This window comes from Lampetra planeri, chromosome 68, assembly GCF_965212315.1.
Source record: "Lampetra planeri chromosome 68, kcLamPlan1.2.h2, whole genome shotgun sequence".
Taxonomy (NCBI): Eukaryota; Metazoa; Chordata; class Hyperoartia; order Petromyzontiformes; family Petromyzontidae; genus Lampetra; species Lampetra planeri.
The window spans coordinates 784950-810579 of record NC_136173.1 but is presented as its reverse complement, the minus strand read 5'-3'; the positions used below and the strand labels follow the sequence as shown (position 1 = coordinate 810579).

Genomic DNA, 25630 nt, shown 5'->3' with positions numbered 1-25630 from the left:
CCGGGTTCCTAGTGCAGCGTGTTAAACCGCTACACTACCGCTCCTCGCAATGCAAACACACGGAAGTAAACTTACTCGGATCTGGAGGAGCGCCTGGTTGCTGCCAAGGCTGATACTGGCCGGGCCAGCCTTGAGGGTTGGGGTACGGCTGTGGAGGAGGGGGGCCACTGTGGAAGTGCAATCGAAGAACACGCTACGATCAGTACGAGGAGCAGCGTTTCAATTACCCGTGCAGTGTTTTCCCATATCCGCCAAATACTCACGTGAAAGGGGCTACATCTAACGTGGGGTTTTCAGTTAAAACCTATCTCTAAATCGGTTTGTCAAGGAGTTTGGTGGCTAGTTTTCTTTAAGACATATTCGTTGCCAATTTGTGTTTATGAAGTTTGTAAATAAGGATCAATAAGAAAAAAACATTATTTTCGTATTTCTCAGCAAGAGACAGCATCGTGTTCTCAGCGAGATAGGTACCACAACATTTTGTAGGATTGCCGTGATAATTTTCAACATACGATGTGCTGACCAGGCTGAGGCCATCAAACTTCTCACTGCACTGGAGAACCCGGTTTAATCACAAGAAGCTGACAGGATTCGAACCCAGGGCTCTGCGATGCCAGCTTAGCGCTCGCAACCAGAAGACCCTGGACTCTTTAACAGCCACTTTCCCCTCCGAGCAGAATTCTCTGTCGACCCCAGATGACAAGGCTGTACCGATGCTGGATGGTGCTGACAGCAACAGCTATTTATTTGGTGTAAAACTGAACAGCAAGGGCTAATAAGGCACCGAGCCAAAAACTGTTTGTACATCGTCTCCGATAAAATTAATCTACGCTGCTTGTTAAAACATGTGAAAGCTTAGAACCAAACATTTCTTGCAAGACTTTTTTATGCTGTTGGAATGATAATGGAGGCCGAGGAATGGGTCATTCATTTGTTAACGTAAATGATGATTTTGCGTTAAGTAGACACAGGGACATTGTAACTCATAACGCCATGTGCCAGTGGCATTTAATAATTTTACTTTTAATACAAGTGAGTTTGTGTAATAATACAATTTTGTTCATTGAAGGGTTGCCCGTAACTTAGTAACTTCATATTCCAATTTAAAACTGTTCATCGGGAAATATTGTTATAATTTTGTCTTAACAGGTTTCACGGTGCCGTGCAGTCTGCAATTACTATTATCACTCTCGTCTCTATTAATATGCTATGAAGGAGTCCTAGCCCAAAACGTTGTTGATTATATATTTTTAAGTTGAAGGCGGTGTGTTATTGCCAGCTCTGTCGAGTTTTTTTTATCGCAATGGTGCATTCAAACATATGATCAAAGTGGCTGTGTGGATGCAAAAGCTTCACACTCACTGTTGGGGTGGGGGTCCATATGGCCCGTGAGGACCTGGGGGACCAGGTGGGCCGGGATATGGGCCAGGATGGGGGTAGGGAGCTGGGCCGACAGGTGCACCTGGCGGGCCAGGCGGGCCCTGTGGCAACAGAAAAAAACAAACAATTAATTATGTTACACAAAAAAAGACAACCCCCGAAAAGTCTTAACAGACTGTTGGGGCAAATGTTGTTAAGGGAGCATCTATGAAGGCCGGCACAGCACATGAGGGGGTGGGTGGGCAGCACCAAGCCCGACCGCCTTTGTCTTACTAGCGGCGATGTTTACACACTGCACCAGGTACACATTTGAGGCCGAGTGGACCATGTGACACACACAATCAACAAAACACGTTAAAACACACTCACATGTGATCCAGCCCTACTGCCTCATCCCCCTACGGGTAACTCGACACCCGCCACCCACTTACATGCCACTTTCCAAAATCTAACGCCGTCGACAGGGTGGCGCAGTGATGACACTTGTTCGCTAGAAGGGCCTAGGTTGGATTCCCAAATCCGGCACCTCTCCGTGCGGCGTCTCTACGTTTTCCCTGTTCTGTTGACTGTTTGATGAGTGAGCGTGGTTTTTTTTGCGATTGTTGGCTCGCGTTCTTATTTTTTAAACGTTTTTGGTGTGCTTTTTGCGTGTGTGTTAGTGTGCGTTGGCATGTTTTAGCACGCTAACATGTGTTTGTGTATTTGCGTGCATGTTTTTTTACATTTATATGTAGAATACAGTACACTCGATTCGTGTATTGTACTGTATGGGTCGAGTGGTGGTGTACAGTAGTGTGGTAAATATTGTAGCGTGGTCCAGCGTAGTGTAATGTGCTGTGTACAGTGCAGTATGTGCGAGACGTAGTGTGCGAGACGTAGTGTGGAGGGAGAGTGAGCGTGGTGAGATTGAGGTGTCAATAGGGGTGAGCAAGGGGTGAGTGTGGCGAGGCTAAAGTGAGCGTGAGCAGGTTGTATTGTATGTCTGTGTTGAGCAGGGAGTATTGTATGTGTCTGTGTTGAGCAGGGGGTGTCTGTGTACGTGTCCGTCTATGTAGTTGGTGTGTGGGGCGTGTAACCTCTCCACCTTAACAACATTACCAAATAGCCACAGTAAACACGTCAAAATAAGCTTCTGCAAGAGACCTCGGTGGGGGGGGGGGGGACAGGAGTCTGACGCCTCCTGGCCAAATCCCTACAACACCGTATGGCTGAGGGAAAGACGCTCGCACCAACGAGCTGAGTGCTGGATGGCTAAAACGCAGCAAGCCAAAAACAGTAGGTAGCACAGGTGGTGTACCAGTCAGTCATCCGAGTCAGTCAACCCATGGCACCTGGGTCTGTCCCGTGACCTCCTGCCAGCGGGCATTCAACACTTCACGTGGCCTTAAAGTGCACTTAGCCTGGCACAAGCGCCGTGGTGATGTCACTGCCACTTAGCGGCGAATGGCGGTTGTTTTTATTGCACAAGTCAGTCATTGCAAGTTGGTCAATCGATGGCACCTGGGACGTCACATGACCTCCTGTCATCTAGCCTTTCAAATTTCACGTGGCCTCAAAGTGCACCAAGCCTAGCACAAGCAACGTGGGTGACGTCATCGCCATGTTGTAGAGAATGGCGGTTGTTTTAGTGTGTGGAGTTTGTATAGTCCACCCTCGTTTTGCATGGGTTTCCTCCCATAGCTAAAACCACAATGTAACTGGTATTGGCCAAAAAAACATCCGAATGCTAAAGAAGTGCCTGTGACTTATTCAATCGGGATAACATGTCGCAAACGTCGACCCCCTCCCCACCACAACTTCTAAAACTTGGCAGGACTTTCCTGAAAAGTCGTGAAACTCAAAGACATTCCTGGGTAAACAAAGCGCAATAATAAGATCCGTACAAGCGCACTCCCATCCCCTCCTGGCGCTCACCCCGTGGATGATGCTGTCGATCATGTGGCGCGCATGGTCGATCTGCTGCGGAGACCCGCGCAGGATGAACATCTTGAAGTTGGGGTCAGCGTTGGGCGGCTCGTTCCTCTGGAGCTCCACGCGGGCACCCGACGTCTGGTTGATGTTCCTGATTGTCTCACCACCTGGCGGAGGGGGATTGGGGTGTCGAGGAACCGGCACACACGGAGATAATAAACCAAAGAGGCCCTTCCCTTCACCATAGCCCACAGCGAAGTAACCAATTGCACAACCAAAGTGAGCAACTTAATAACCTGCAACTACTTAAAAAAAAAATTTTTTGATAAGAGTGGCCCTTCATGAAGGTGTATCTCAGTGTGCTGTACACATCCCATCCAACACATTTAAAAAAAATTTACCAAGTAAGGCCCACTGAGGTATACAGCTCTTTTTCAGAAGTCACCTGGCCATAAACGATAGTTCAACGAAATGGCTTATGTGGAAATGTAAAGCAGCCAAAGACTCTAACCGCACATTTATAAATGTGGAGGAAAAAACCAGAGGACCTGGCGAAAAATTCACGCAACCACGGGGAGAACATACAAACTCTTAAATATACAGCAGGCATCAGGGTTGGGATCGAACCTACGACCTCCTATATACCAGGCGAGGCAGTTAACATTTCCTACCCACAGCATCGCCACAAGGCGACTCGGCACCAGACCTGCAGCCTTAGTCTGCCAAGGGGGCCCATGCTTGCTACCATGTGTAATCCCAATAGAATAATTTGCAGGTATTCATAGCAAAGGTTTTTGGGTTAGATCGCATAAGTATAAATGTGTCGTTAACCGTGCCACCACCCGACAGCCAACCAGTAAGGTTTGTCACGTAACCAAAACGTCCTAATTAGTTACTATTTCAGCCTACTGGTGTTCTGGCAAAATCGCCCGATGACGCAGGATGTAATTACCAGCGAAATTGTAAATATTGTGGGTTTACTCTCCATACTCTTTGGTTCTTTCGGTAAAGTCACATAGGGGGTATAAAATAAAATAAATCACGACGTTTCGATTGCAACACAAGCAATCATCATCAGGTGGGAAAACCACAGCACACTAAATTCACAGCACTCCAGATTCCAAAAAATGGCTCTTCTTGATATTTTGGTTGCCGACCCCCCACTGATCTAGCCAAACGTGTCGGTAGATCCTCCACCACCCCGACATTTTTATGTGTACAGGCATTTAATGCATCAATTATTATTATTTGAGCTCAATGCGGCTAAGTTGAAGAACAATTATTACACCTCCGGTTAGCACGGTTGGCTACGTAAAGTGCGAAAGGAGGTTCAACGTACACACAATTAAGCAGTGAGATACGAATCGTTGATTTTAACGTAGGCTTTCGCGACCAATATTATCCAGAGGTTTTTTGGGTTAGATTGCATAAATATCAATATGTCGTTAAACCCGCTACCACCCAACAAAGCCAATTAGTAAGGTTTGTCAGTAAACACAAAACGTGCCAATTAGTTACTACTTCCGCACACCGGTGTTTTGCAGAGTAAACCACAACATTCACAATTCGAGTACGACGTTATTTAAGGCGGATTTCTCCACAACTATGGCTGTCGCCTGCTGATGCGAAGCGTCACGGTACTCAAATTGTAACCGTTGTAGTGGATTTCCTCTCCAACACACAACCGGTTAGTGCTGAACTAGTTGGCATGTTTTGTTTAGGTGACAAACCTTACCAATTGGCTGTTGGGTGGTGGCGGGTTTGACATGTTTACACAAAAAAAACCTGTTATAGATTGCTGCTTTGTTCGTGTCCCAAGGACATTTCTCCTCCTTTGCGTGTTACACGAGAGTGAAATGAAGTGGGGGGGGGGGTCTCTGGGGATGGGGTCGAACAACTCTCACCTCTGCCGATGATCAGCCCCACTTTGTTGGTGGGCACTGTGAGGTTGAATTGGTCGTGCATTCCCCCGGGGGGACCCATCCACTCGTTGCGTCCAAAGCCACCGCCACCACCGCCGCCACTGCCACCCCTGCCACGGCCACGACCCATTCCTCCAGGCCCGCCCGGTGGCCCGTTCTGCATACACACAGGGAAACCGTTTCGTGAGTAGTCCTCTGAAAAAGTACGAGTTTCACTTCCCTCGTTTATTCAACTATCGGTCTCACTCGTTTCATGAACCACTGAGGGGGGGGGGGTGGCACGTGCCCCCCCAATGATCCGATCAAAAGAACCAAGAAGAAGAAGAAAAAATAAATCGGCATTTTGCGACTCCCACTGCCACTGTGTAGCATATTATTACGTGCCATAGGAAGCCGCCGTGATAGAATGGTTACCACGCTGGAATTGCAATGCAGAAATTGCCAGTTAGATTTGACCTCCCGGCGATGCAGTGGAAATAATGGTGCACATTATTTTAATCCTCCCCTGCCTCTTTCCATTCAGCAGCATATATATATGGCCGGCAGGGTTACATGTGGCGGGGTTAAATGTGGGTACGTTTATAAATGTGTGGCCAGCGTGGAAAAGTAGACCAAAGTACCCTCAAGAGAGGGCTCTCTTTGGTAGTGAGCTCTGTTGGTGGCCCATCTCCCAGCAGTGGCGAGCAAGCCACTGCAAGGCTGCACTTGTTATCTTTAACCATGCGTGGGAACAGGCTGTTTTGTGCGTGTTGTGGGATGCGTGGTGGGTTCGCGGCCAGGAGAAAACCGACGTCCACTTCACCTGCACGCTCTGGATGAGGTCGTTGATCATCTGCGCTGCATGCTGGCAGCACTCGGGGGGCCCCATAATGGCAGCCATCTTATCAGGGGACGAGGAGTCATCTGAGGGAGGGGAGGGGGGCGGGAGGGAGCTGTTAAGGGAGCTTAAAATGAACGAGCGTGGAATGCTTGCAACTTAAAAAAAAAATTGCAGACATCACAAGCTTTGGATGTTTGGACAATCCCAGTTACATTGTACTCTGTTTTTTAGTTATAGGAAACCAGAGAACCCGGAATAAACCCCACGCAGAACAAATGGAGCACAATAAATGTAAAACTATAAACTTTTTATTTTACCAGGTAAGGCTCACTGAGCTATGTAGCTCTTTTTCAGAAGTGACCTGGCTATCACAAATGATAGCAGCTCAACAGAAGTGGGTTATCATGTGGAAATTTGAAGCAGCCAAATACTTGAAACGCATGTCAAATTCACGGGGAGAGACACCGCAAACTCCAAGGCGTCAAGATCGGGATCGAACCCAGGACCTCCTGTGTACATACCTGTCAACCTATACATTTTACTTGTATTCTTGTACAGGGAAATTGAGTTTTCGGGTCCATACGGAGTACAGCCGTTTCAATAGGGGCAAAAAAATGCTTTGTTTTTGTTTCTCCCTTGTCATGGGACTTTATAGGATGAACGTTGAGATTTGTAAGTGCACGGGGTGACCAATAAGGTCTGAATTGGTCTGTAATAAGGTAGGAACTGATAAGGGGTTGGTAGGTATGTGTATACCAGGTGAGGCAGTTAACATCTCCTAGCCACTGGGTCGCCCGTAAAAGATTATTCGATTATTGTTAAACACGCCCTGGCCTACAGGGAGCTTGAACTCACCTGGCTTGAACTGGATGCGAACTCCGGCCTCGTTCTGAATTTTCTTGATCATGTCACCGCTCTTGCCAATAACGACACCCACGGCAAACTTGGGCACAGGTACCTGGTGGCACAAAGACAAAGATCCCCCCCCACCATTATAGCCTGTAACAGACTGTTGGGGCAAAAGTGCTGTTACTGAATAGCAGCACCAATGTAGGCCGGGACGGCACATGAGGGAGTGGGTGGCCAGCAACATGTCCAGCCGCCTTTTGTCTCCCGAGTGGCAGAGTTTGCACACCGGCTCCGGGTCCTCATTTGAAGCAGAGTGAATCGAACACGGGTCGCCGGGTTCGTAGCGCAACGCTAACCAGTGCACCACCGCTCGCCACCATGGTAGCACACAAACGCTCGCACAAATAATGGTCCCTTCAGTTTACGCTGCCATCGATTGACGATATTTCAACTGACGATCCGCCTCCCACAGGGTCCCCCCCCCCCGTTGTTTCGACTCGCGATACATTTGAGTAATTATACGTTTACGATATCACGCAGCCGCCAATCTCGGCCAATCGGAGCGCTCCTAAGTAGACTGAACCCATTTAAGCCACGCATCCTTCTCAGCCTAAGGTAAAAAAAATATGTTCATGCTCTATTCATGCACGTTGTTACGCTCTATTTACCCATTATTCATCCATGTTTCTATGAATATTAATGCTTTAATGTTCTTAAAACGTGTATTTATTCAAATTGCATGTTTAAATATTATAAACTATGTTTTTAGAGTGAAAAAGGTCAACTTCCGATTGCCTTTTAGCATGTATTTCCTATATTCGACTAGCGATAACTTCAATTAACGATGGTTTTCGTGGAACCAATTAATGTCGTCATAACATGGCTATCACTCATTCCCCATTCCATTCATCATCATTTACCGTCATCAATTTCACTTTCACCAAATCCACGCATCACACAGATACACCCCCCCATTGCTTCATCTATTTCGTTCACCTCACCTCCACCGTTACATTCACACACGTTGTTGTTGTTGTTGTACCGTTGTTAATTATCTGTAAAGCGCCTTGGTTAAGGTGCTCGATAAATTCCATTAGGTTAAGATTTTTGGTTGAAGAGATACGTTTTAGAGAGGTATGGGGGGGTTGTTTTAGCTATGGGTACCTGAAGGTAAACCCATGCCAAAATAGGGGATGACCATATGAACTCCACACAGACATGGCACACGTCGGGAATTAAAACCCAGGCACATTTTGCCGAGGCGCAAGCAGTGCCAACTGCATCACCCCACCGCTCTCATGTGGTGGCTTTCCCGATCTCACCTCCACATTGTCTCCCCCTCGGTTGGTGAAGTCCCCGGGCGCAAACTCATCTTTGTCTCTCAGCAGCTCCAGCACGATGTCCTTCGCTTGCTGTGGGTAAGGGTGGATAGATAAGTGTGGTTGGGTAGGTAAGGGTGGGTATGGGTGGGTAGGTAGGTAAGGGTGGGTAGGTAAGGGTGGGTAGGTAAGGGTGGGTAGGTAAGGGTGGGTGGATAAGGGTGGGTGGGTAAGGGTGAGCGAGTGGGTAAGGGTGGGTGGACGGATAAGCAGGTTAAAGGACTCATCAGGAACATGGCCAGTAAACAGCGCTGCCAAGTCAAAAATAATGCACACAAGCAGCAGCAGACAGTTGTGCAAGCTGGTCCGACAACTCCCTACTACCCCTTTTCCCCTACCAGCATAGCTGAGCAGGCGAAGCATTAAGAGATGTTATCACGACTACTGAAAGCTTTGCTTTCATCATCAACTGGTGGGTACGCTACACCGCTATAATTCAGGACTGGTAGGGGGGGGGCAGCGAGGGGTTGGTGAACTGGGAAAGTCCTTCCCCTCCCCGTGGCCATCGAGGTCACAATGTCGAGGCTTGCCAGGAGAGGGCGATACAGCAAGAGGATTAATTGACATTCTTGCAGCAGGGTACCGAGTGTTAAATTGTGGGTTTCGCTAGGTTCTCCGGTTCACCTCCGTGTGTTATGAAAATGGTGTTGACCAGACATCCAAAAATAAGGCAAGAGCTTTGGGCAATTGTTTGCACCGGTTCTGGAACAGTCTTCCTTCCCGCCTGTCTGCGGTTTACCTGTGCCTCCCTACGTTAACGTTCTACACAGCGTCTTAAGATGCCATTCACACGAATTACACGACATATAAAACGCTACAAACATTTATTGTCCTCTTGCCGTATTGACGGATGCCGGCACATCATTCCACAGTGAAGGCGAGCAACACAAAAGTAGTAACAATGGAAACAAGAGCCCATCTCAACGGCCAACGATGGAATACGAAACCGACGAGGCTACATCAACCTTGGGCTAGCCGTATACCTGAACTTTGTAAGGCTCCCCCATTATCCTAAGTGGCTTGTCGACGCCTGTGGGCATGGGTCCATCCTGGATCATGATCATCCTCACCCCCGCACGCTCCTGCATGTACATACAAGTACACACGCGCAATTGTTATTTCGGCATCAGCACCAGTTTTCGTGTTCTTGGCAATCATCAGTGAGCCATAGCAACATTAACTTTGGAGCACACTCCAACACACCTGTGTGTACAGTTATACACGTACAAAGCATTAACACAAACACTCCCCAGTGCAACCCTTTGTATTACACAACAACCCATGGAAGTGATGTAGTGGAATGTATGTAAAAGATGTATGTAGAACTTCTTTCACACCGTACGTGGCCAATCGTGCTAAATGGAGATGCGGGGGAAGTACAACTAAACACAAAAAAATCAGTTGTAAACAAAGTACTTTTCAATCGACGTGATGATTTAAAGTGTAAAGCTCCAGTGGCTTCCTAATATCGGAAGGAAGAGCATTCCAGACTGCCGCAGAAGCGCATCTGAAAGCGCGTGATGCCGTGACCGTCTTTGTTTCATGGTTTGCCAAAAGCCGCTGCTGCGAGGATGACCGGAGTGCACGCGATGATTTATGCTCCTTGACGAGATCAGCGAGGTATCGTGGTTAATTTGTGGCATGCACTTCGTGTGTAATGAGTGCGACCTTATAACGTATTCGGCAACCGGAAGCCAATGCAGCTCAACGAGCACCAAACGAACATGGTCAGATCTTGCATTACCCATCGCAACACGTAGCCAAATAGTTTTGTACACGCTGAAGCTTGGGGGAAGAGGGGGGATTGTGTGCCCCGCACCACCATTAAATAACATAGTAGACTAAATGTTTGACTCCTTTAGTCAACCAGACGAGGAGAATGACTAACATAGCAATATAGAGACCGTGGAGGCTCCACTAAAATTCCCAAAGATTGGCATTGACCAGACTAAAACAAAATTTAACACTGCATCCAGACAAGTGAATAATCCTAAGTTCAACTTCAAAACCAATGCACGCGCGCATCGCTCACTCCCAATCGCACCCCCCAACGCACCTGCAAGTGCTTGATGGTCTCGCCACCTTTGCCGATCACCAGCCCAACCTTGCCCGCGGGAATCATGAGCTCCTGGAAGGAGGGTGCCGGTGGTGCCGCCGAAGCCGGCGGGCCGTTGCCACCACTGCCCCCAATACCGCCCCCAATGCCGCCGCCGCCGCCGCCGCCGCCACCACCACCACCACCACCGTTGTTGTTGGGGTCGGCCTGAGAGCCGGGGCCATCCCGCGCGCGCTCAATGATCTGCTCAATGAGGCGCTTGGCATCCCTGTTTGTATGGTAGAGGTGAGGGAAGGACAGTGAGGAGGGAGCGGACACCTGAGTTAATAAATACCTTAGCGGGCTTTGACTGGTAGGATGATGGTTTAAGTTGTATTTGTATGTTTTCTGGGCAATTTGTTTGCCTTTCCTGTACTTTGCACTGTGGTGTTTGTAGTTATAACATTCTGACCATGTGCCCCTTCTGCAAATTTGTGAAAAAGAGCTTTATAGCTTATCGGATTCCTCCAGCATAAACAAATATCCTGATCTGATTCTGATTTGCTGAAAGTTTTTTTAATCAGTGGGCACTACCTAAAAATGTTACTATTTTTATTTTAGCAGGTAATGAACCACTGAGCTATGTAGCTCTTTTCAAAAGTCACCTGGCTATCACAAATGACAGCTCAACAAAGTGGCTGATGTGAAAATTTATCGCAGCCAAATGCTCTAAACGCACATGGATTCTAAATGGTGGGGGGAAAACTGGAGGACATGGAGAAACATCCACGCGACTACGGGGAGACCACGCAAACTCCAAATATACAGACAAGGTCAGGATCGAACCCACGACCTCCTGTATACCAGGCGAGGTAGTTAACATCTTGCCACAGTGGCACCCCGCAGTATGTCAGAACTGCTATGACATACTGATCAGAAACATGGCCACGGATGAAAACTATAGAACAAAAAAATTAAAATTCAAGATTTGAAATTTTCGTGACTTTTTTTTTCGGCAAAGTCATGTAGGTAAAAAATAAAATTAAAATAAATTCAATCACGACGTTTCGGAGGCAACACAAACTTCCGTCTCCAGGTGGAACCGTCACAGCAAAATTACTGTGACGGTTCCACGTGAATACGGAAGCTTGTGTTGCCTCCGAAACGTCGTGATTTAATTTATTTTTATTTTATTTTTTACCGACCTGAAGATGGAAGCTTGTGTTGCCTCCGAAACGTCGTGATTTAGTTTATTTTTATTTCATTTTTTACCGTTAAATTACTGTGACGGTTCCACCCGAAAAATACAAAGAGTAAAAAAATGAAAAGTACGCAAAGAAGCATTAAAAGAAAAGCACGCTTGGAAAGATGAACACATGGATTAGAGAACATTCGCAGGCTAATGATATCAATACTGAAGGAAAACAAAATAAGCTTGGACGATAGACCAATGGCCAAACATAACAGTGGCTATCAAGGAACAGAACGCAATAATTGTTTTTTTACCCTTTTATCTGGCAACAAAACTGACACCTTTTTTTACAAGGAGTCATGTTTGCATTGACCACAATACCTGCGGTCGGAATGCAAACAAAAACATAACTCTGATAATGTATGCACGGTCCTTGAAATTGATTGGTCCACACCCGAGACAGCTTTCTTTAGAGCCTAGTCTCACATGGTGTTGGACCAGATGACGCCAAAAGGCACACAACTCAAGGACAATGCACCATCAGAATATGAGAGCTCGAGGTGTCAGTTTTGTTGCCAGATAAAGGGGTAAAAAAACAATTATCATATTTTGTTACTGGCAAATGAGGTTCCAATGGTGAACAGAACACGTTCGAGAGAAAGTCGACCATGGAGCTGGGCACATTGATTACAGTTCATGGGTCGGTGCTGAATGGATGCGATGGGTTGCTTGGGATTTCACCCAGCAGATCAGGGCAGATGAACTGATGAATCTATGCAATCATTAAACCCCTGCTAGATGCACACCATCTAGTTATCCGAGAGGCCAATCATACAGAGGGCAATGGGACATCGCTTTGCTGCAAAGCGATCCCGAGACTTCATTCCATAAGAGGTGATCCTGTGTGCCGGCGTCAGGGTCAATTTGCCAAATGGACATAATTGGCAGTACCACACCAGGTGCAGCAGCATTACAACACACTGGGTCCTCATGACAAGTCTGTCGATGTCGCGGTTGCCCGTTGAGTTGCGCTGCAGAAATCTGCATCAAAAGTTGCCTAAAGATTCAGCAGCAGCAGCTTTTCCGTTCAAACGTGCGGTGGTGATACCACCATGAGCAGTCGTACATCTTTGCAATGCCACCGTCCGCCAATAAATTATTCCGGAAATGAATCAACGGCCCGTCCGACCAAGTCTACAGCACGAGTCAAATCTTGCCTTTGGAACATGGAGCCAGTCAATCGTCATCAGGGCTGGGTGCTGCTATACTGCAACAGACTGTGAAGATTGGTGTTCAACCGCTCATGTAACCGTTCCGTCTTCCGATCGCTTCCGACATCACGAGAACTGACTTTTGAGGCACCATGACCACCCCACAAGATTTTCTGACTGGGGTTGCGAACCACGGGAAATTAAATGATTGTGAAAATTTATATATTTTTTTTTTTTACTTTCCAACGCACCACCGGTGTACCGCCAATACGTTGAAATGTAACAAAATGATCCGCAGGCTGAGAAACACAGCACACCTTCCTTCGCGACAGCCTCGCACCACAGGAACAGCGCTAATGCCCAATGCTGTCCTTCCCCCGCTCCGCCGATTGGCAGGGCTGGCTACGTTCGGTGCGAACGAGGTTCAACGCACAAATGTATATTCATTTACCAACAATAATTACAATGTACACGGGTAAGTGCCGTTTGCTTTTGCGGGCTGTGCCCGTCATGGGTGTGCGTGGGGTCATGCGTCTTCACCTGATGGCTTCTGGCGTTCCAGTGAGGGAGCAGGGACGCTCCGGTTTGCCTCCGCTGTCTAGGAAGACCATAGAGAAATACGAAAAACACAAAGACGAGTTCAGCGGCGGCGAGAAACAAGAGTGCACTCACAATCAATGCCGACCGAGCCGTCCCCTCCCTGTTGGGGGGGTTCACCCTCCAATCATTCCTACAGGGGGCGGCAGGGGGTCTGTGAACTGGATACCTCACATTGAGGAAGTTAATATTAAAGTAGAACATCGAGGAGGGGGGGGGGCAGCGATTTTCAAAAAGGCAGGATAATCACTAAATCATTATTTATAACTGCTTATTTTTGCACATTCTTGTATGACATTGTGTTTTTAGGTGTTATTATATGGTATTGTTTTAAATTAGTTTACTATATGAAATTGGCATAAATAAACATACAAATCCTACTTTAAAAGGTACTGTTTTTACTGTACCGTGCTTACCACTCCAATCTCGAAGACTCTGCATGGAGTGATGTATATACGTGCAGAATTTTCATTAAGTTGTATATAGTGTATATTTAACACCGAAATCAAGCATAGCTACTTTTTTTGTTACGCGCATTGTGCCGATCGCCGTATTGGAGCGGTTTTACCGGAGCAGCCCGGGACCGCCAGATAATCGCGCAGCGCCGGATAATCGATGATCAACTGTAGTTGTCGTATTGGTAGGCTGGCCCATTCCTCGGGAATGTGAAATTGTCACAAATGACTCGGGGCCACCGATGGGAGATAAATCACCTTTCTAAGCACGTAAGCAGAAAAATTTGATATACTTTTACACATTTTAGAGCGGTGACAGTCACAATATGAACGTATTATCACTTAACTTGTTTGCCAAGGGGAAGATTTAGAGTCTCAAGACTTTTTCCAAAGGGTCCTGCTAAGTGTTTGCAAGGGGGAGCGACGTTTCTGTGCATTACGTTTTTTAAGTATAAACTCTCCCACACACAGCGCTATAACAAATCGGCACTCTATGGGGGTAGCACTGAGCGATGCCTGCCTGTACCAATCACATTGTTACGTGTTTTTGCCTTCACAAATTTTTACTTTCATCAAATGTTTTGCCATCTCATTTCCATGGTTTGTTAGCTGTGTGTATCGCAAGTGCAAGGATCTATTTTAACTCGCAAGTCATCAAATGTGTAAGCCTCCCCAGCCACCACAGCATGGCACGGATAGGCATGCAGAGGTACGGAGCAACGTGAACCCCCCACTCACCAGGTGAGATCTGAATCTTGCAGCCCGACTCATTCTGTAGCTTGGAAATGTTTTCACCTCCCCTGCCGATGACTACAAGGAGCAAGCAGACAGCACAGGGTTAGTCGGGGGTTAAGGGCTGGGGATTTGGGAAGATTGGTGGGGTTTTAAGGACTGGGTAGGGGTTACAAACGGCAGTGTAGGCAGGTCTTGATAAACATTCGTGTTGTCTAGGATAAAATTTTAGTTTTTCAAAAATACCTCCTGACCATCCAATTTCATAGATTTTCATCAAATAAATCTTTATTAATTTGAGCACTATAATGCAAGGTTATCATGAAGTTGCTATTTTCAAGACGGCAGCAATTTCGCAGTGTTGCTTTGTGTAATCCAAATTGAGTATTTGGCAGGTAAATGTTCAAATGTTGACCGTGATGCCGGTACACGATGGCATCTTCATCGTAAATGAAGGCAAGGAACATCCACTCTGAAGCAGGCGGTGCATTGTATTTTATAGTGACTACACCCGCAGTAATAACCATGGTGGTCTGCCATATTTGAACCACGAACCAATACAACAAAAAGCAAAGAATAAGAATGTTAATTTATACTGGAGGAATCCCATAAGCTATACAGCTCTTTATCACAGATGTGAAGTAGGGACCGGTCAAAACTTTACAACAAAAAATAAAAAAACAACAGGAGTGCATCTTACAGGAAACGTAAAGAAAGAAAAATATATATACAAATAAAACTGAACTATTTTTTTTATCTTACCAGGTAAAGCCCACTGAGCTATTAGCTTTGTTAGAAGTGACCTGGCCACAAATGATAGTTCAACTGGCTTATCACGTGGAAATGTATAGCACTGGGCCATGGTCACCGCCCCTTGTTTCACCAGTAAGAAACACTACAGACAGAACGATTGGTCGACCACATTGCTAAAAATTCAGGAAGTCAAGCTCGTTTAAAAATAGTGGCAGGCCCCACATCCCAAAGGCAGGAACCTCCCCATAAGCCACATTCAGTGTGATGCACCATTAAGCACCATCCATTACTGGGAGGTAATAGATGAGAATCCAGCATCACACCCGAGGCCAATACTTTCACTCCCCCCCAACTCTTTTCAGATTATCCCCGTAGCTGAAAAATCCAACTGATAATTGGTAATCGATTAATAAAACAATTGGCTATCCTGGCTGTAGAGCCAAGTAGACAGTGGTGGTGAGTGGGTAGTGATAACGGAAGAGGCGATACTCACTGAGTCCCACCATTCTGTCCGGCACTTTAAATTCTTCTGTCACTTGTGACCTGCCAATAAGATCGACAAAAAGAGTCCCCTTCTTAAACAATTGGACACCCTCAAGGTAATTCAATACCTCCGTCGCAATGGTAACAGACTATGGTTATATATAGACATTGTCAAGATAATAAAATACAGCCATCAATAATTTTTATGCTTTCCAAAAAGGCTGACGTTGTTCATGCGTTAGCTCTGTCCATCGGTCTCAAACACAGGCCCACAATTACTCTTAAAAAATTATCCAATGTTATTGAAATGTTACTTTAAGGTTGCATCGTTATTTGGGACCTCACATGCCACATACACACCTCTGCTCCTCCCCAATGATGCGTGGCGTCATTATAGTGAATAAAAAACTACTGAGAACGCACATTAGAAAGCCTGACAGAATCCATACGTATGTATATGTTCTTCCTCGTTCTACCGTTCAACTTGCTAAAATACTGGCAGACGACATTCCTGCAAATTACGCCAAAGGGTTATTATTAAATCTTACTTAACTTTAAACTAAACTTTTTTTTATTTTACCAGGTAAGGCCCACTGAGCTATGTATCTCTTTTTCAGTAGCGACTTGGCCACAAATGATAGCTCAACAAAGTGGCTTATCATGTGGAAATTTATAGCAAATACTAAATGTGGATCGAAAAACCAGAGGACATTGTGAAAAAAAATGCTCCAAATATACAGCAGGCGTCGTCAGGGTTGGGATCGAACCCACAACCTCCTGCATATCAGGCGAGGCAGTTAACATCTCCGAGCTATCGTGGGGCAGGACAAGTACTAGTAATGGAAGAACTCCATGACTCCAGGAAGTGGCCCCGAAGCTTGCCATAACGTAAGGGGACCATGGTAATTTACAGCCAACGTCAGTTTACCATGGACAATTAGAACCAAGCCGAAACATAACATAAAAAATAATGTTTAATAATGTTTTTTTTTATGATAGAATATAGTATTGTCATCAGTATGACATAAGTATACCAAGTTTGCAGTCGATACCACATGGGGAAGTGGGTAAAAATTGAGTTACAAGATTTGAGGCTCCAAAAACGACAATAACAGAGCGAGTTAATAAAAAGCGTGTAAAATAAATGTACCTTTGTTGCGCCACCATTGCTGCAAGCTGGGCACCGATGGCTAGGGGAGAGAAAAAGATCAGGGAAAAACTACTCAAATAATACTAACTTTTTTTCTGGAAATGATTGCAATGAAGACAATTGTGAACATTTAAGTCATGATGGTTTGCCTCTACTGCATGAAACGGGAAACTTAAAAACAAAAATGCCTTACGGTCATTTTTCGCAGCAAACTTTTTACACTCCGGTCCATCTGTGAAAACAAACCCACATGTCAGACTAACTTAGCGTTTAACTGAAAACACACTTGGCTGAATAGTAACACAATCATAATAATTTATAAAAATCTGAATCTTTATTTGTACTGGGGGAATCCGATGAGATATAAAGCTCTTTTTCGCAGATGTCCAGTCGGGGTGGGTCAGTGTAACAACAATAATACAAAAATGCCACCTCTCGACTGTTAAGACACGTCACCCCTCTGAGCGGATGCTTGGTCAACCCAAAGTGCTTCAGACTAGGACAGTTGGCTAGGTACGGTGCAAAAGAAGCTCAGCATACACACATAGATAGCAGCAGGAGTAAAGTCTCTCCATGCAAGTTGCTGACCGAGCTGGGAATCATCATCAGGTTAAATCCCAGCTGGCCATTCCTTCCTTACCCACGTCCTCCAGCATGGGCCGTTTCTGTGCCACGAAGGGGAACATATTAGCAGCCTCTACGGCGGGGGGAGGCAGCACTCCCACGGTGGTGTTGACCGGTGGGCCCGTGCTGGCCTCCACGCCAATCTTTGCCGCAACCTGCAGCCGCAAACAAAGGATCCCCACCCCACCATGAAGTCTTCCCTATATCGTTCTTCTACTCAGAAGTGGCCTTCATTGCAAGGCCGCCGCGAGCCACTGGCGGGAGACCCCTGGTGGCCTTTAGTGCGGTCCCTCGACAAGACACAAATGTGAACATCCCCCCCCTCCACCCCCATCATCATTGTTGTGCTGTCAAACCCCAATGGTTTCAAATGCGTGGCGGCTCTCACACCGATGGCTTATCGGCAAAAATTTGTGAAGAATGCCGTCCTACAACTAAGATGGCTACAGTTCCCGTGAACTTTGCTTATCGATTCCTCCTCCCATTTTGACCTGGCCTCCCACTATTTGAACGACAGTCTGCAGCTCACAACAAACTCACTAAACATACTGCAGCTCACAACAATCGTCTTTACCACATCTCCGATAATCACGGTTGGCTACATACGGTGCAAAATGAGTTAAACGTGCATGTATGTTGAACTTCTGGATATGGAGGTCAACAAACTAAACACAAAAAGCAGTTGTAAGGAAATTCTTTTCAATTTAGTATAGTAGTGCAGTGTATTTTAGTGTACAGTGTAGTGTGTGTAGTGTATAGTGCAGTATGTTGAACTTTTCGCACCGTTGATAACAAACCGCGCTAATCGGAGGTGCGGGGGAAAGGACAACACAAAAAGCATCTCTAAAGAAATGAGTTTTCAATCTCACATACAAATACATACACTGCTTCAATTTGGAATCCCCCCACTCCGTTCTTACAAGCCACGCACAATTTAAGAAACTTGTCAGCTCTCATCTATTACAACTCTGAAACTGTGTCACGTTTGACGTTTTGTGCCAGTGCCCAGAAACCGTGATGGCACAAACTTAAAGAGTGTAGTCGTTCGGGCTGGTTGCTGCTGAAGTGTGCGAGCCACCTATGATGGTGCATAGAGGTAGGTGTGAGTGAACCAGTAATATCGCAACTCCTCTACTTACAAAGGCATTAGGTAACAGAGGTATGTCCGTAAGTCCAACTTTACTCCTATTCCAAAGATTGTACGGCATGTACACTAAAAACGGGGAATGGCTTTAAAAGTTGTATAATCTCCTGTAGATGCCGCTGGTTCTTCACGTTCTGCAGATGTAGATGTCACCACCCGCCATCTATTGCGAGGCGGTTGAACTTACAACTCTCGATCCGAACACACAACTGGACATAAGGGGGAGGGGGGTTTGTTCGTATCTCTGAAAGTTCGTAAATCGAATTTTCGTGTATAGAGTCGCCGCCTGTACTGAGACCGACCGCCAATGTTAATTTTAGTTTTTATTTTACTCACTCCACTGGCACACACACGGACAGAGATTGCCGTCATCTGGGTAAAGTGGATTTGTTCGGTATATTATGGGTTGGGGCTTGCGAGGGACGATGAGGACATGGTGGGGTGGGGGGCTCATCCAGCAGTGGATAGAGAGGTTGGCAACAACTTTAAAAGTGGCCATCTCTCATTTCCTCGTTGAATGATGGCCGATGGCGTGGTGGTCTCGCACAGTAACACCAAGGCCACACCGCCTAGCCCTGGACCAACTTTTTATCCACAATTACTCTTTTAATACAATAAACACACACGGGACCGAACCACGTCTTAGACGGAAGAAATGACTTACACGTTTAACTTTTAACCCGATTTGCTGTCCAGCTCAGGCTTCGCTAGGCCAGCACGGCACTATAGGCCTCAACACCCCCGTCTGAGTTTTTAACACCGGAGGATGTTTAATTTTAATTTGAACGACCACCCATCGAGTGTTTAAGGTGTACGAGGTAACGTCCAGCCGAGACACACGGAGCGGTGAAATCGATTGATGCGTAAAGTTGCCGCGTGGATTGTCAATATCGCGGGGTCGTGCGGGTGTGGAGGGCCTTCATCCAGCAGTGGATTGACCATCACGAATGAGTAAAACGATTGACGAGTAAAACAAAGTGGATTGTTTGGGGAAAACGCTGGCTCCGATTTCAGTGCTCCGTCTCCATGAGGGTTGGGGTGGGGGGTGGTGGACATGACATGGGACGCCTTCCATTTAAGCAGAGTATTAATGTTAAACGCACGGATAATTAAAACCACAACAAAAGCCGTCTCGCAATAAAGACGCAACCGGGTTTTTTTATTCTATGGATTTCAAATTTCGAGTCAATTCCCGTCGCCTTCCGGCGACTGAGCGAGGGAAGCGCGGCCGTCAGGGCCTAAGCGTCAGCCCGAGGCAAAAACAAACAAGCCACGAATAGTAAAGACATTATTATTATACAACGCTCTGTATCGTAACGGCAATAAGCGACTCTCGTTACCATCCTGGCGCGTTGAACGGCGTCAGCGAAGGCGTCGCTCTTGATTCCTCCCGCGTTCGCCATCCCCGCGCCGCCCTGAGGAGTCACCACACCGCCCAACCCGAACTCCGCCATTACAGCCGCGGCCTCCTCCACAGCGCGCGAAATGGCGGTGGCGACGCTTCGCCCACCTCCCACAACCGTCAAAATCCCCGTCAGGCGCGCACAATGCGCACGCGCGGGACGCGTCACCCAGCCCCGCCCCTCAAACATCCCCCCCACCGCATCCCCCCATTGTCGCGCTCCCCCCCCCCCCGGCTCTCTCCTCCCCCCCCTGGCTCTCTCCTACCCCCCTCGGCGCTCTCCCCCCGCCCCCCGGCGTTCTTCCCCCCCCCCGCGTCCCCCCTCCCCGCGTTCTCCCCCCCCCCGCGTTCTCCCCCCCCCCCGCGTTCTCCCCCCCCCCGTTCTCCCCTCCCCCCCTCGTTCTCCCCTCCCCCCCTCTTTCTCCCCCCCCCCCCCGCGTTCTCCCCCCCCCCCCCCGCGTTCTCCCCCCCCCCCCCGCGTTCTCCCCCCCCCCCCCGCGTTCTCCCCCCCCCCCCGTTCTCCCCCCCCCCCCCGTTCTCCCCCCCCCCTTTCCGCGTTCTTCCCCCCCCCCGTTCTCCTCCCCCCCCCGTTCTCCTCCCCCCCCCCCCCCCCCCGTTCTCCCCCCCCCCCCCGTTCTCCTCCCCCCCCCCCGTTCTCCCCCCCCCCCCCGTTCTCCCCCCCCCCCGTTCTCCCCCCCCCCCGTTCTCCCCTCCCCACCCCTTTCTCCCCCCCCGTTTCCCCCCCCCCCCCGTTCTCCCCCCCCCCCCCGTTCTCCCCCCCCCCGTTCTCCCCCCCCCCGTTCTCCCCCCCCCTCGTTCTCCCCCCCCCCGTTCTCCCCCCCCCCGTTCTCCCCCCCCCCCCGTTCTCCCCCCCTCCCCGTTCTCCCCTCCCCCTCCCCGTTCTCCCCTCCCCCTCCCCGTTCTCCCCCCCCCACGTTCTCCCCCCCCCCCGTTCTCCCCCCCCCTTTCTCTCCCCCCCCCTTTCTCTCCCCCCCCTTTCTCTCCCCCCCCTTTCTCTCCCCCCCCTTTCTCTCCCCCCCCTTTCTCTCCCCCCCTTTCTCCCCCCCCCGTTCTCCCCCCCCCCGTTCTCCCCCCCCCCCGTTCTCCCCCCCCGTTCTCCCTCCCCCCGTTCTCCCCCCCCCTTCTCCCCCGGTTCTCCCCCCCCTTCTCCCCCCCCTTCTCCCCCCCTCCCCGTTCTCCCCCCCCCACTCCCCGTTCTCCCCCCCCACTCCCCGTTCTCCCCTCCCCGTTCTCCCCCCCCCCGTTCTCCCCCCCCCCCCCCACGTTCTCCCCCCCCCCCCCGTTCTCCCCACCCCCCGTTCTACCCCCCCCCTTCTCCCCCCCCTCCCCGTTCTCCCCCCCCTCCCCGTTCTCCCCTCCCCCTCCCCGTTCTCCCCCCCCCCCCCGTTCTCCCCCCCCCCCCGTTCTCCCCCCCCCCCCCGTTCTCCCCCCCCCCCCGTTCTCCCCCCCCCCCCCGTTCTCCCCCCCCCCCCGTTCTCCCCCCCCCCCCGTTCTCCCCCCCCCCCCCGTTCTCCCCCCCCCCCCCGTTATCCCCCCCCCGTTATCCCCCCCCCCCGTTATCCCCCCCCCCCCCCCCCCGTTCTCCCCTCCCCCCCCTTTCTCCCCCCCCCTTTCTCCCCCCCCTTTCTCCCCCCCCTTTCTCCCCCCCCTTTCTCCCCCCCCTTCTCCCCCCCCCTTCTCCCCCCCCCCCGTTCTCCCCCCCCCGTTCTCCCCCCCCCCGTTCTCCCCCCCCCCCCGTTCTCCCCCCCCCCGTTCTCCCCCCCCCCGTTCTCCCCCCCCCCCCCGTTCTCCCCCCCCCCCCCCGTTCTCCCTCCCCCCGTTCTCCCCACCCCCCCGTTCTCCCCCCCCCCCCCGTTCTCCCCCCCCCCCCGTTCTCCCCCCCCCCCCCCCGTTCTCCCCCCCCCCCCCCGTTCTCCCCCCCCCCGTTCTCCCCCCCCCCGTTCTCCCCCCCCCCCCCCCGTTCCCCCCCCCCCCGTTCCCCCCCCCCCCGTTCTCCCCCCCCCCCGTTCCCCCCCCCCCCCGTTCTCCCCCCCCCCCCCGTTCTCCCCCCCCCCCCGTTCTCCCCCCCCCGCTCTCGTCGATCAGCACCAATGCGCACGCGCGGTGAAGTCACCCCGAAGAGTTTCCCGTCGGTTGTCCTTAGTGCGCATGCGCGTCGGAGGAGTGAAAGGGAGGTATCGCTCCTCCGTCGCTATGCGCAGCACGCTGATCGTGAAAGAGCACAGTTGGCGCATGCGCGAACACAAGTTTGGCGGGAAAATTGAGCCGAGCTGGCACAGGTGGGGAGGAGGTGGGGAGGAGGTGGGGAGGGGGTGGAGTTTGGTAGTGACCGAGCAGTCGTGCCATATTAGAGGCTTCACCTCTATGCTAGCCGTGGTCAAGTTCAAGTTCATTTCAAGTTAATTTATTAGGTATAGCCCTGTGAGCCATTCAGCTCTTGAATCGGGTGCAACCGCAACAAACAAAAAACATCAGAGGTTTAACCTCTAGATTGGTAGTTTGCTCAATTATACGAATACTCGCTTTTTGCCCGTCCAAGGACGGGTGTAGATTGCAGTAAATCTGAAATATTCGATGGAAAAATTGTTCAGCTCATGATTATTGAGTGGGGGGGTGCCCCATCTGGAGTGACGTCACCCGCTAATGGTTATTGCGGAGGGGTGCGGGCATGTGGAGTGACGTCACCCCCTCATGGTTATTGTCGAGGGGTGCAGCATGTGGAGTGACGTCACCCGCTCATGATTATTCATGAGGGGAGGGGTGCGGCATGTGGAGTGCGCGACATTCTTGTGCGTTCGTGTAAATTTCCACGCGGGCATGAATATGAATAAAGGGGGGGGGTCACTTTTGAAGTGACGTCACGCATGGATGTAGCACTGCTGCGTAGATTTATTTTTATCGTCACTTTCTGTCAAGAAACGTCATATTTGAAGCGACTTTGCGTAATAAACGATTGAATTCAGCTCGACCTTCCTCTGCGTTTGTGTAAAAATCCACCAGTCATGAATATTAATTAGGGGGTGGGCCCCATGTGGAGTGACGTCACGCGGGGGGGGGCTCATGTGGAGTGACGTCACGTGCGGGACGGACAGACATTTCTGCTATTTCTCACATTAACATCATTCTAATCTCTCATATTAACATCATTCTAATCTCTCACATTAACATAGCCACTTCCATGCCCTCGTTCAGGAGGCTGCTCTCCTCCTATCTTACAGTTACATGCAAATTTCTCACATTAACATCATGCTAATTTATCGTATTAACATAGCCACTTCCATGCCCTCGTTGAGGAGGCCGCTCTCATCCTACCTTACATCACTAGCCCCGGCCACTTCGTTATGACCCTTGGGCTACACCCATTTCAAACCTTTTACAACAGTCTGCCTCAGCAGCAGGCCATGCTTTCCCACCTGATGACGGACGCTTGTGTTGTGCCCGAAACGTCGCGATTTATTTTATTTTCTACCTACGTGACTTTACCAAAAGAACCAAAGAGTATGGATTCCTACAGTCACGAAAGCTTCAAATCAAGATTTCTGGGTGATTATAGTAGGTAATTGTATTTATACTGCAGGGGGAAATCCGATGAGTTATGAAGAACTTTTTCCCCACTGATGTCAAGTAGGGGCACTGGTTTAACACGTAGGCTTTCGCGACCAATATTGTTCATAATCAACGATTTTTGGGTTTAGATCGCGTTATTTATAAATGTGTCGTAACCCTCCACCACCCGACACGGCCAATCAGTAAAAAAAAAAGTGTCACGTTGACAAAAGACAAATAGTTCACTGCTTTAGCCCACCGGTGTGTTGAAGCGTGAAACCACAACATTTACAATTTGAGTACGACGTTTCGCTGGTAATTGCATCCAGCATCATCGGGCAATTCGCCAGAATGGTGAGGCTCTGCTGTGTCTCCCGTTCTTATATAGAGCAGCAGCAGGGTGACGTCATCATTAACTCATTAACTCATCAGGTGCAAAGATTTGAGGGGGGGGGGTTATTGTAATTATATACTTGATTAGTAATAAGGCTATTGTTACGATGCGAGTTGTAGATTAGTAATCATTTGGAATGTGTTCTATTGTGATTATGCTACATTAATAATCAGTTAGTGCTTGTTTCCCTTATAAGGAATTGTAATGCATCTTATTTAATAATACGCTTCCAGGCCGCACTAAGCCTGTAGCTGTCTGAGCGATTAAAGTTATTTCTGTTTCTCTCAATCTCAATGGATTCTCTAATTAGTCTTTGCCAGTAGTAACTAGTTTTACACAACACTTCAACGTTGTCAAAATCAATTGAGTGTCCCTGTTGACAAGCATGTTCTGCCACTGCCGACAGTTGTGTTTGCGATAGTTTAATATTTCTCTGGTGTTCTTTTAGTCTTACACTAACGTTACGCCCTGTCTGTCCAATATAGCATCTGCCACATACACAATTAATCCGATATACACCTTCTGTTGATAATTTAGGTAATTCGTCTTTAGTGCACGTTACTAATTGTTGAATTTTGTGTACTGTACCAAATCTTACTGTAATGTTTTGCTTTTGCAAAACACGGGCTAATTTGTCAGTTACTCCTGAGATAAATGGTATTTTTATTGTTTTAATAATCTGATCGCTTTCAGCAGTGTTGCTTTGCGATCGTGATTTGGCATTTAGTGCTCTGTTAATTTGAGCATTATTGTAGCCATTCTGTCTTAGTGCTTCTTTAACATGTTTAATCTCTCTCACTAGACTTTCATCATCTGACACTGTTTTAGCCCGATGTATGAGCGTCTTGATTAGAGAGGATTTCTGAGCTGGGTGATGATGCGATTTCGCATTCAGATAGGCATCAGTGTGCGTTTGCTTTCTGTAAACGCTGTGTGTTATTTTACCATTTAGCAATAGTGTGTCCATGCATGATTGGAATATAATCGATACTATAACACAACAATCGGCTGATAATGTGTTTAATCTAACAAATGCTAACCAAATTAACAAATTTTCTAGACTTTACAATAAACAAATCCCTATTAAAAACGAACAATTTAAAAACAAAACCGTAATGAACTTGACTAACACTAATTTAACCACTGACATGATTTCTGTCCTTTCTAAAGGCCTTAACTTTGCCGTTACCCCACGCACAATTCCAGTGGATGAGATAATTGCTGAGGTAGAATCAGCAGTAAGACTTCTTCCACATAATGAGGCAGAGATGACTAGACACGAGGTTGCCAAAATAATTGAGAATAGTAAAATACCGAAAGTAAATATTAGCTCGAACGAGGCAAAAGCCTTAAGAGAGCTTCGTCTAAATAAAGATATTCAAATCCTAGCAGCGGATAAGGGCCGCACTACTGTAGTGATGTCACGAGCCGATTATGATAATAAAATTAAAGATTTATTAGAGGAAAGTACCTACATTAAAATTAAACGAGATCCAACTAATACTCTGGAACGTAAGACTACTGCAATCATTGCAAATTCATTAATCCCAAAAAATGAGCAATTCCTAATTAAGCCAAGGGCTTCAAAACCACCTAGACTGTATGGGCTACCAAAGATCCATAAAATCGG

At 48.4% G+C, this 25630-nt stretch overlaps 1 protein-coding gene across 4 annotated transcripts in view; it reads right to left on the bottom strand.

Moving 5' to 3' along the window:
* The window catches only part of LOC144737352 (far upstream element-binding protein 1-like), a 42868-nt gene extending 22708 nt beyond the window's left edge, over positions 1-20160 (bottom strand). For 3 of the 4 annotated variants that reach the window (XR_013588943.1, XM_078620009.1, XM_078620010.1), the window contains exons 1-16: positions 19978-20159; positions 17510-17648; positions 17063-17101; positions 16870-16909; positions 15730-15779; positions 14490-14561; positions 13240-13297; positions 10318-10585; positions 9245-9343; positions 8205-8294; positions 6889-6991; positions 6016-6116; positions 5196-5370; positions 3295-3458; positions 1363-1481; positions 76-167 (exon numbers count right to left, since the gene is read on the bottom strand). Coding sequence is in view for 3 of the 4 variants with exons in the window: in XM_078620009.1 (XP_078476135.1) it covers positions 76-167; positions 1363-1481; positions 3295-3458; positions 5196-5370; positions 6016-6116; positions 6889-6991; positions 8205-8294; positions 9245-9343; positions 10318-10585; positions 13240-13297; positions 14490-14561; positions 15730-15779; positions 16870-16909; positions 17063-17101; positions 17510-17648; positions 19978-20091 (1723 nt within the window). In the remaining variant the exon portion in view is untranslated. Of the gene's footprint in view, positions 1-75; positions 168-1362; positions 1482-3294; positions 3459-5195; positions 5371-6015; positions 6117-6888; positions 6992-8204; positions 8295-9244; positions 9344-10317; positions 10586-13239; positions 13298-14489; positions 14562-15729; positions 15780-16869; positions 16910-17062; positions 17102-17509; positions 17649-19977 lie in introns of all 4 variants that reach the window. The other variant, XM_078620011.1, reaches the window with a different exon arrangement.
* Between the last annotated feature and the right edge of the window lie 5470 nt (positions 20161-25630).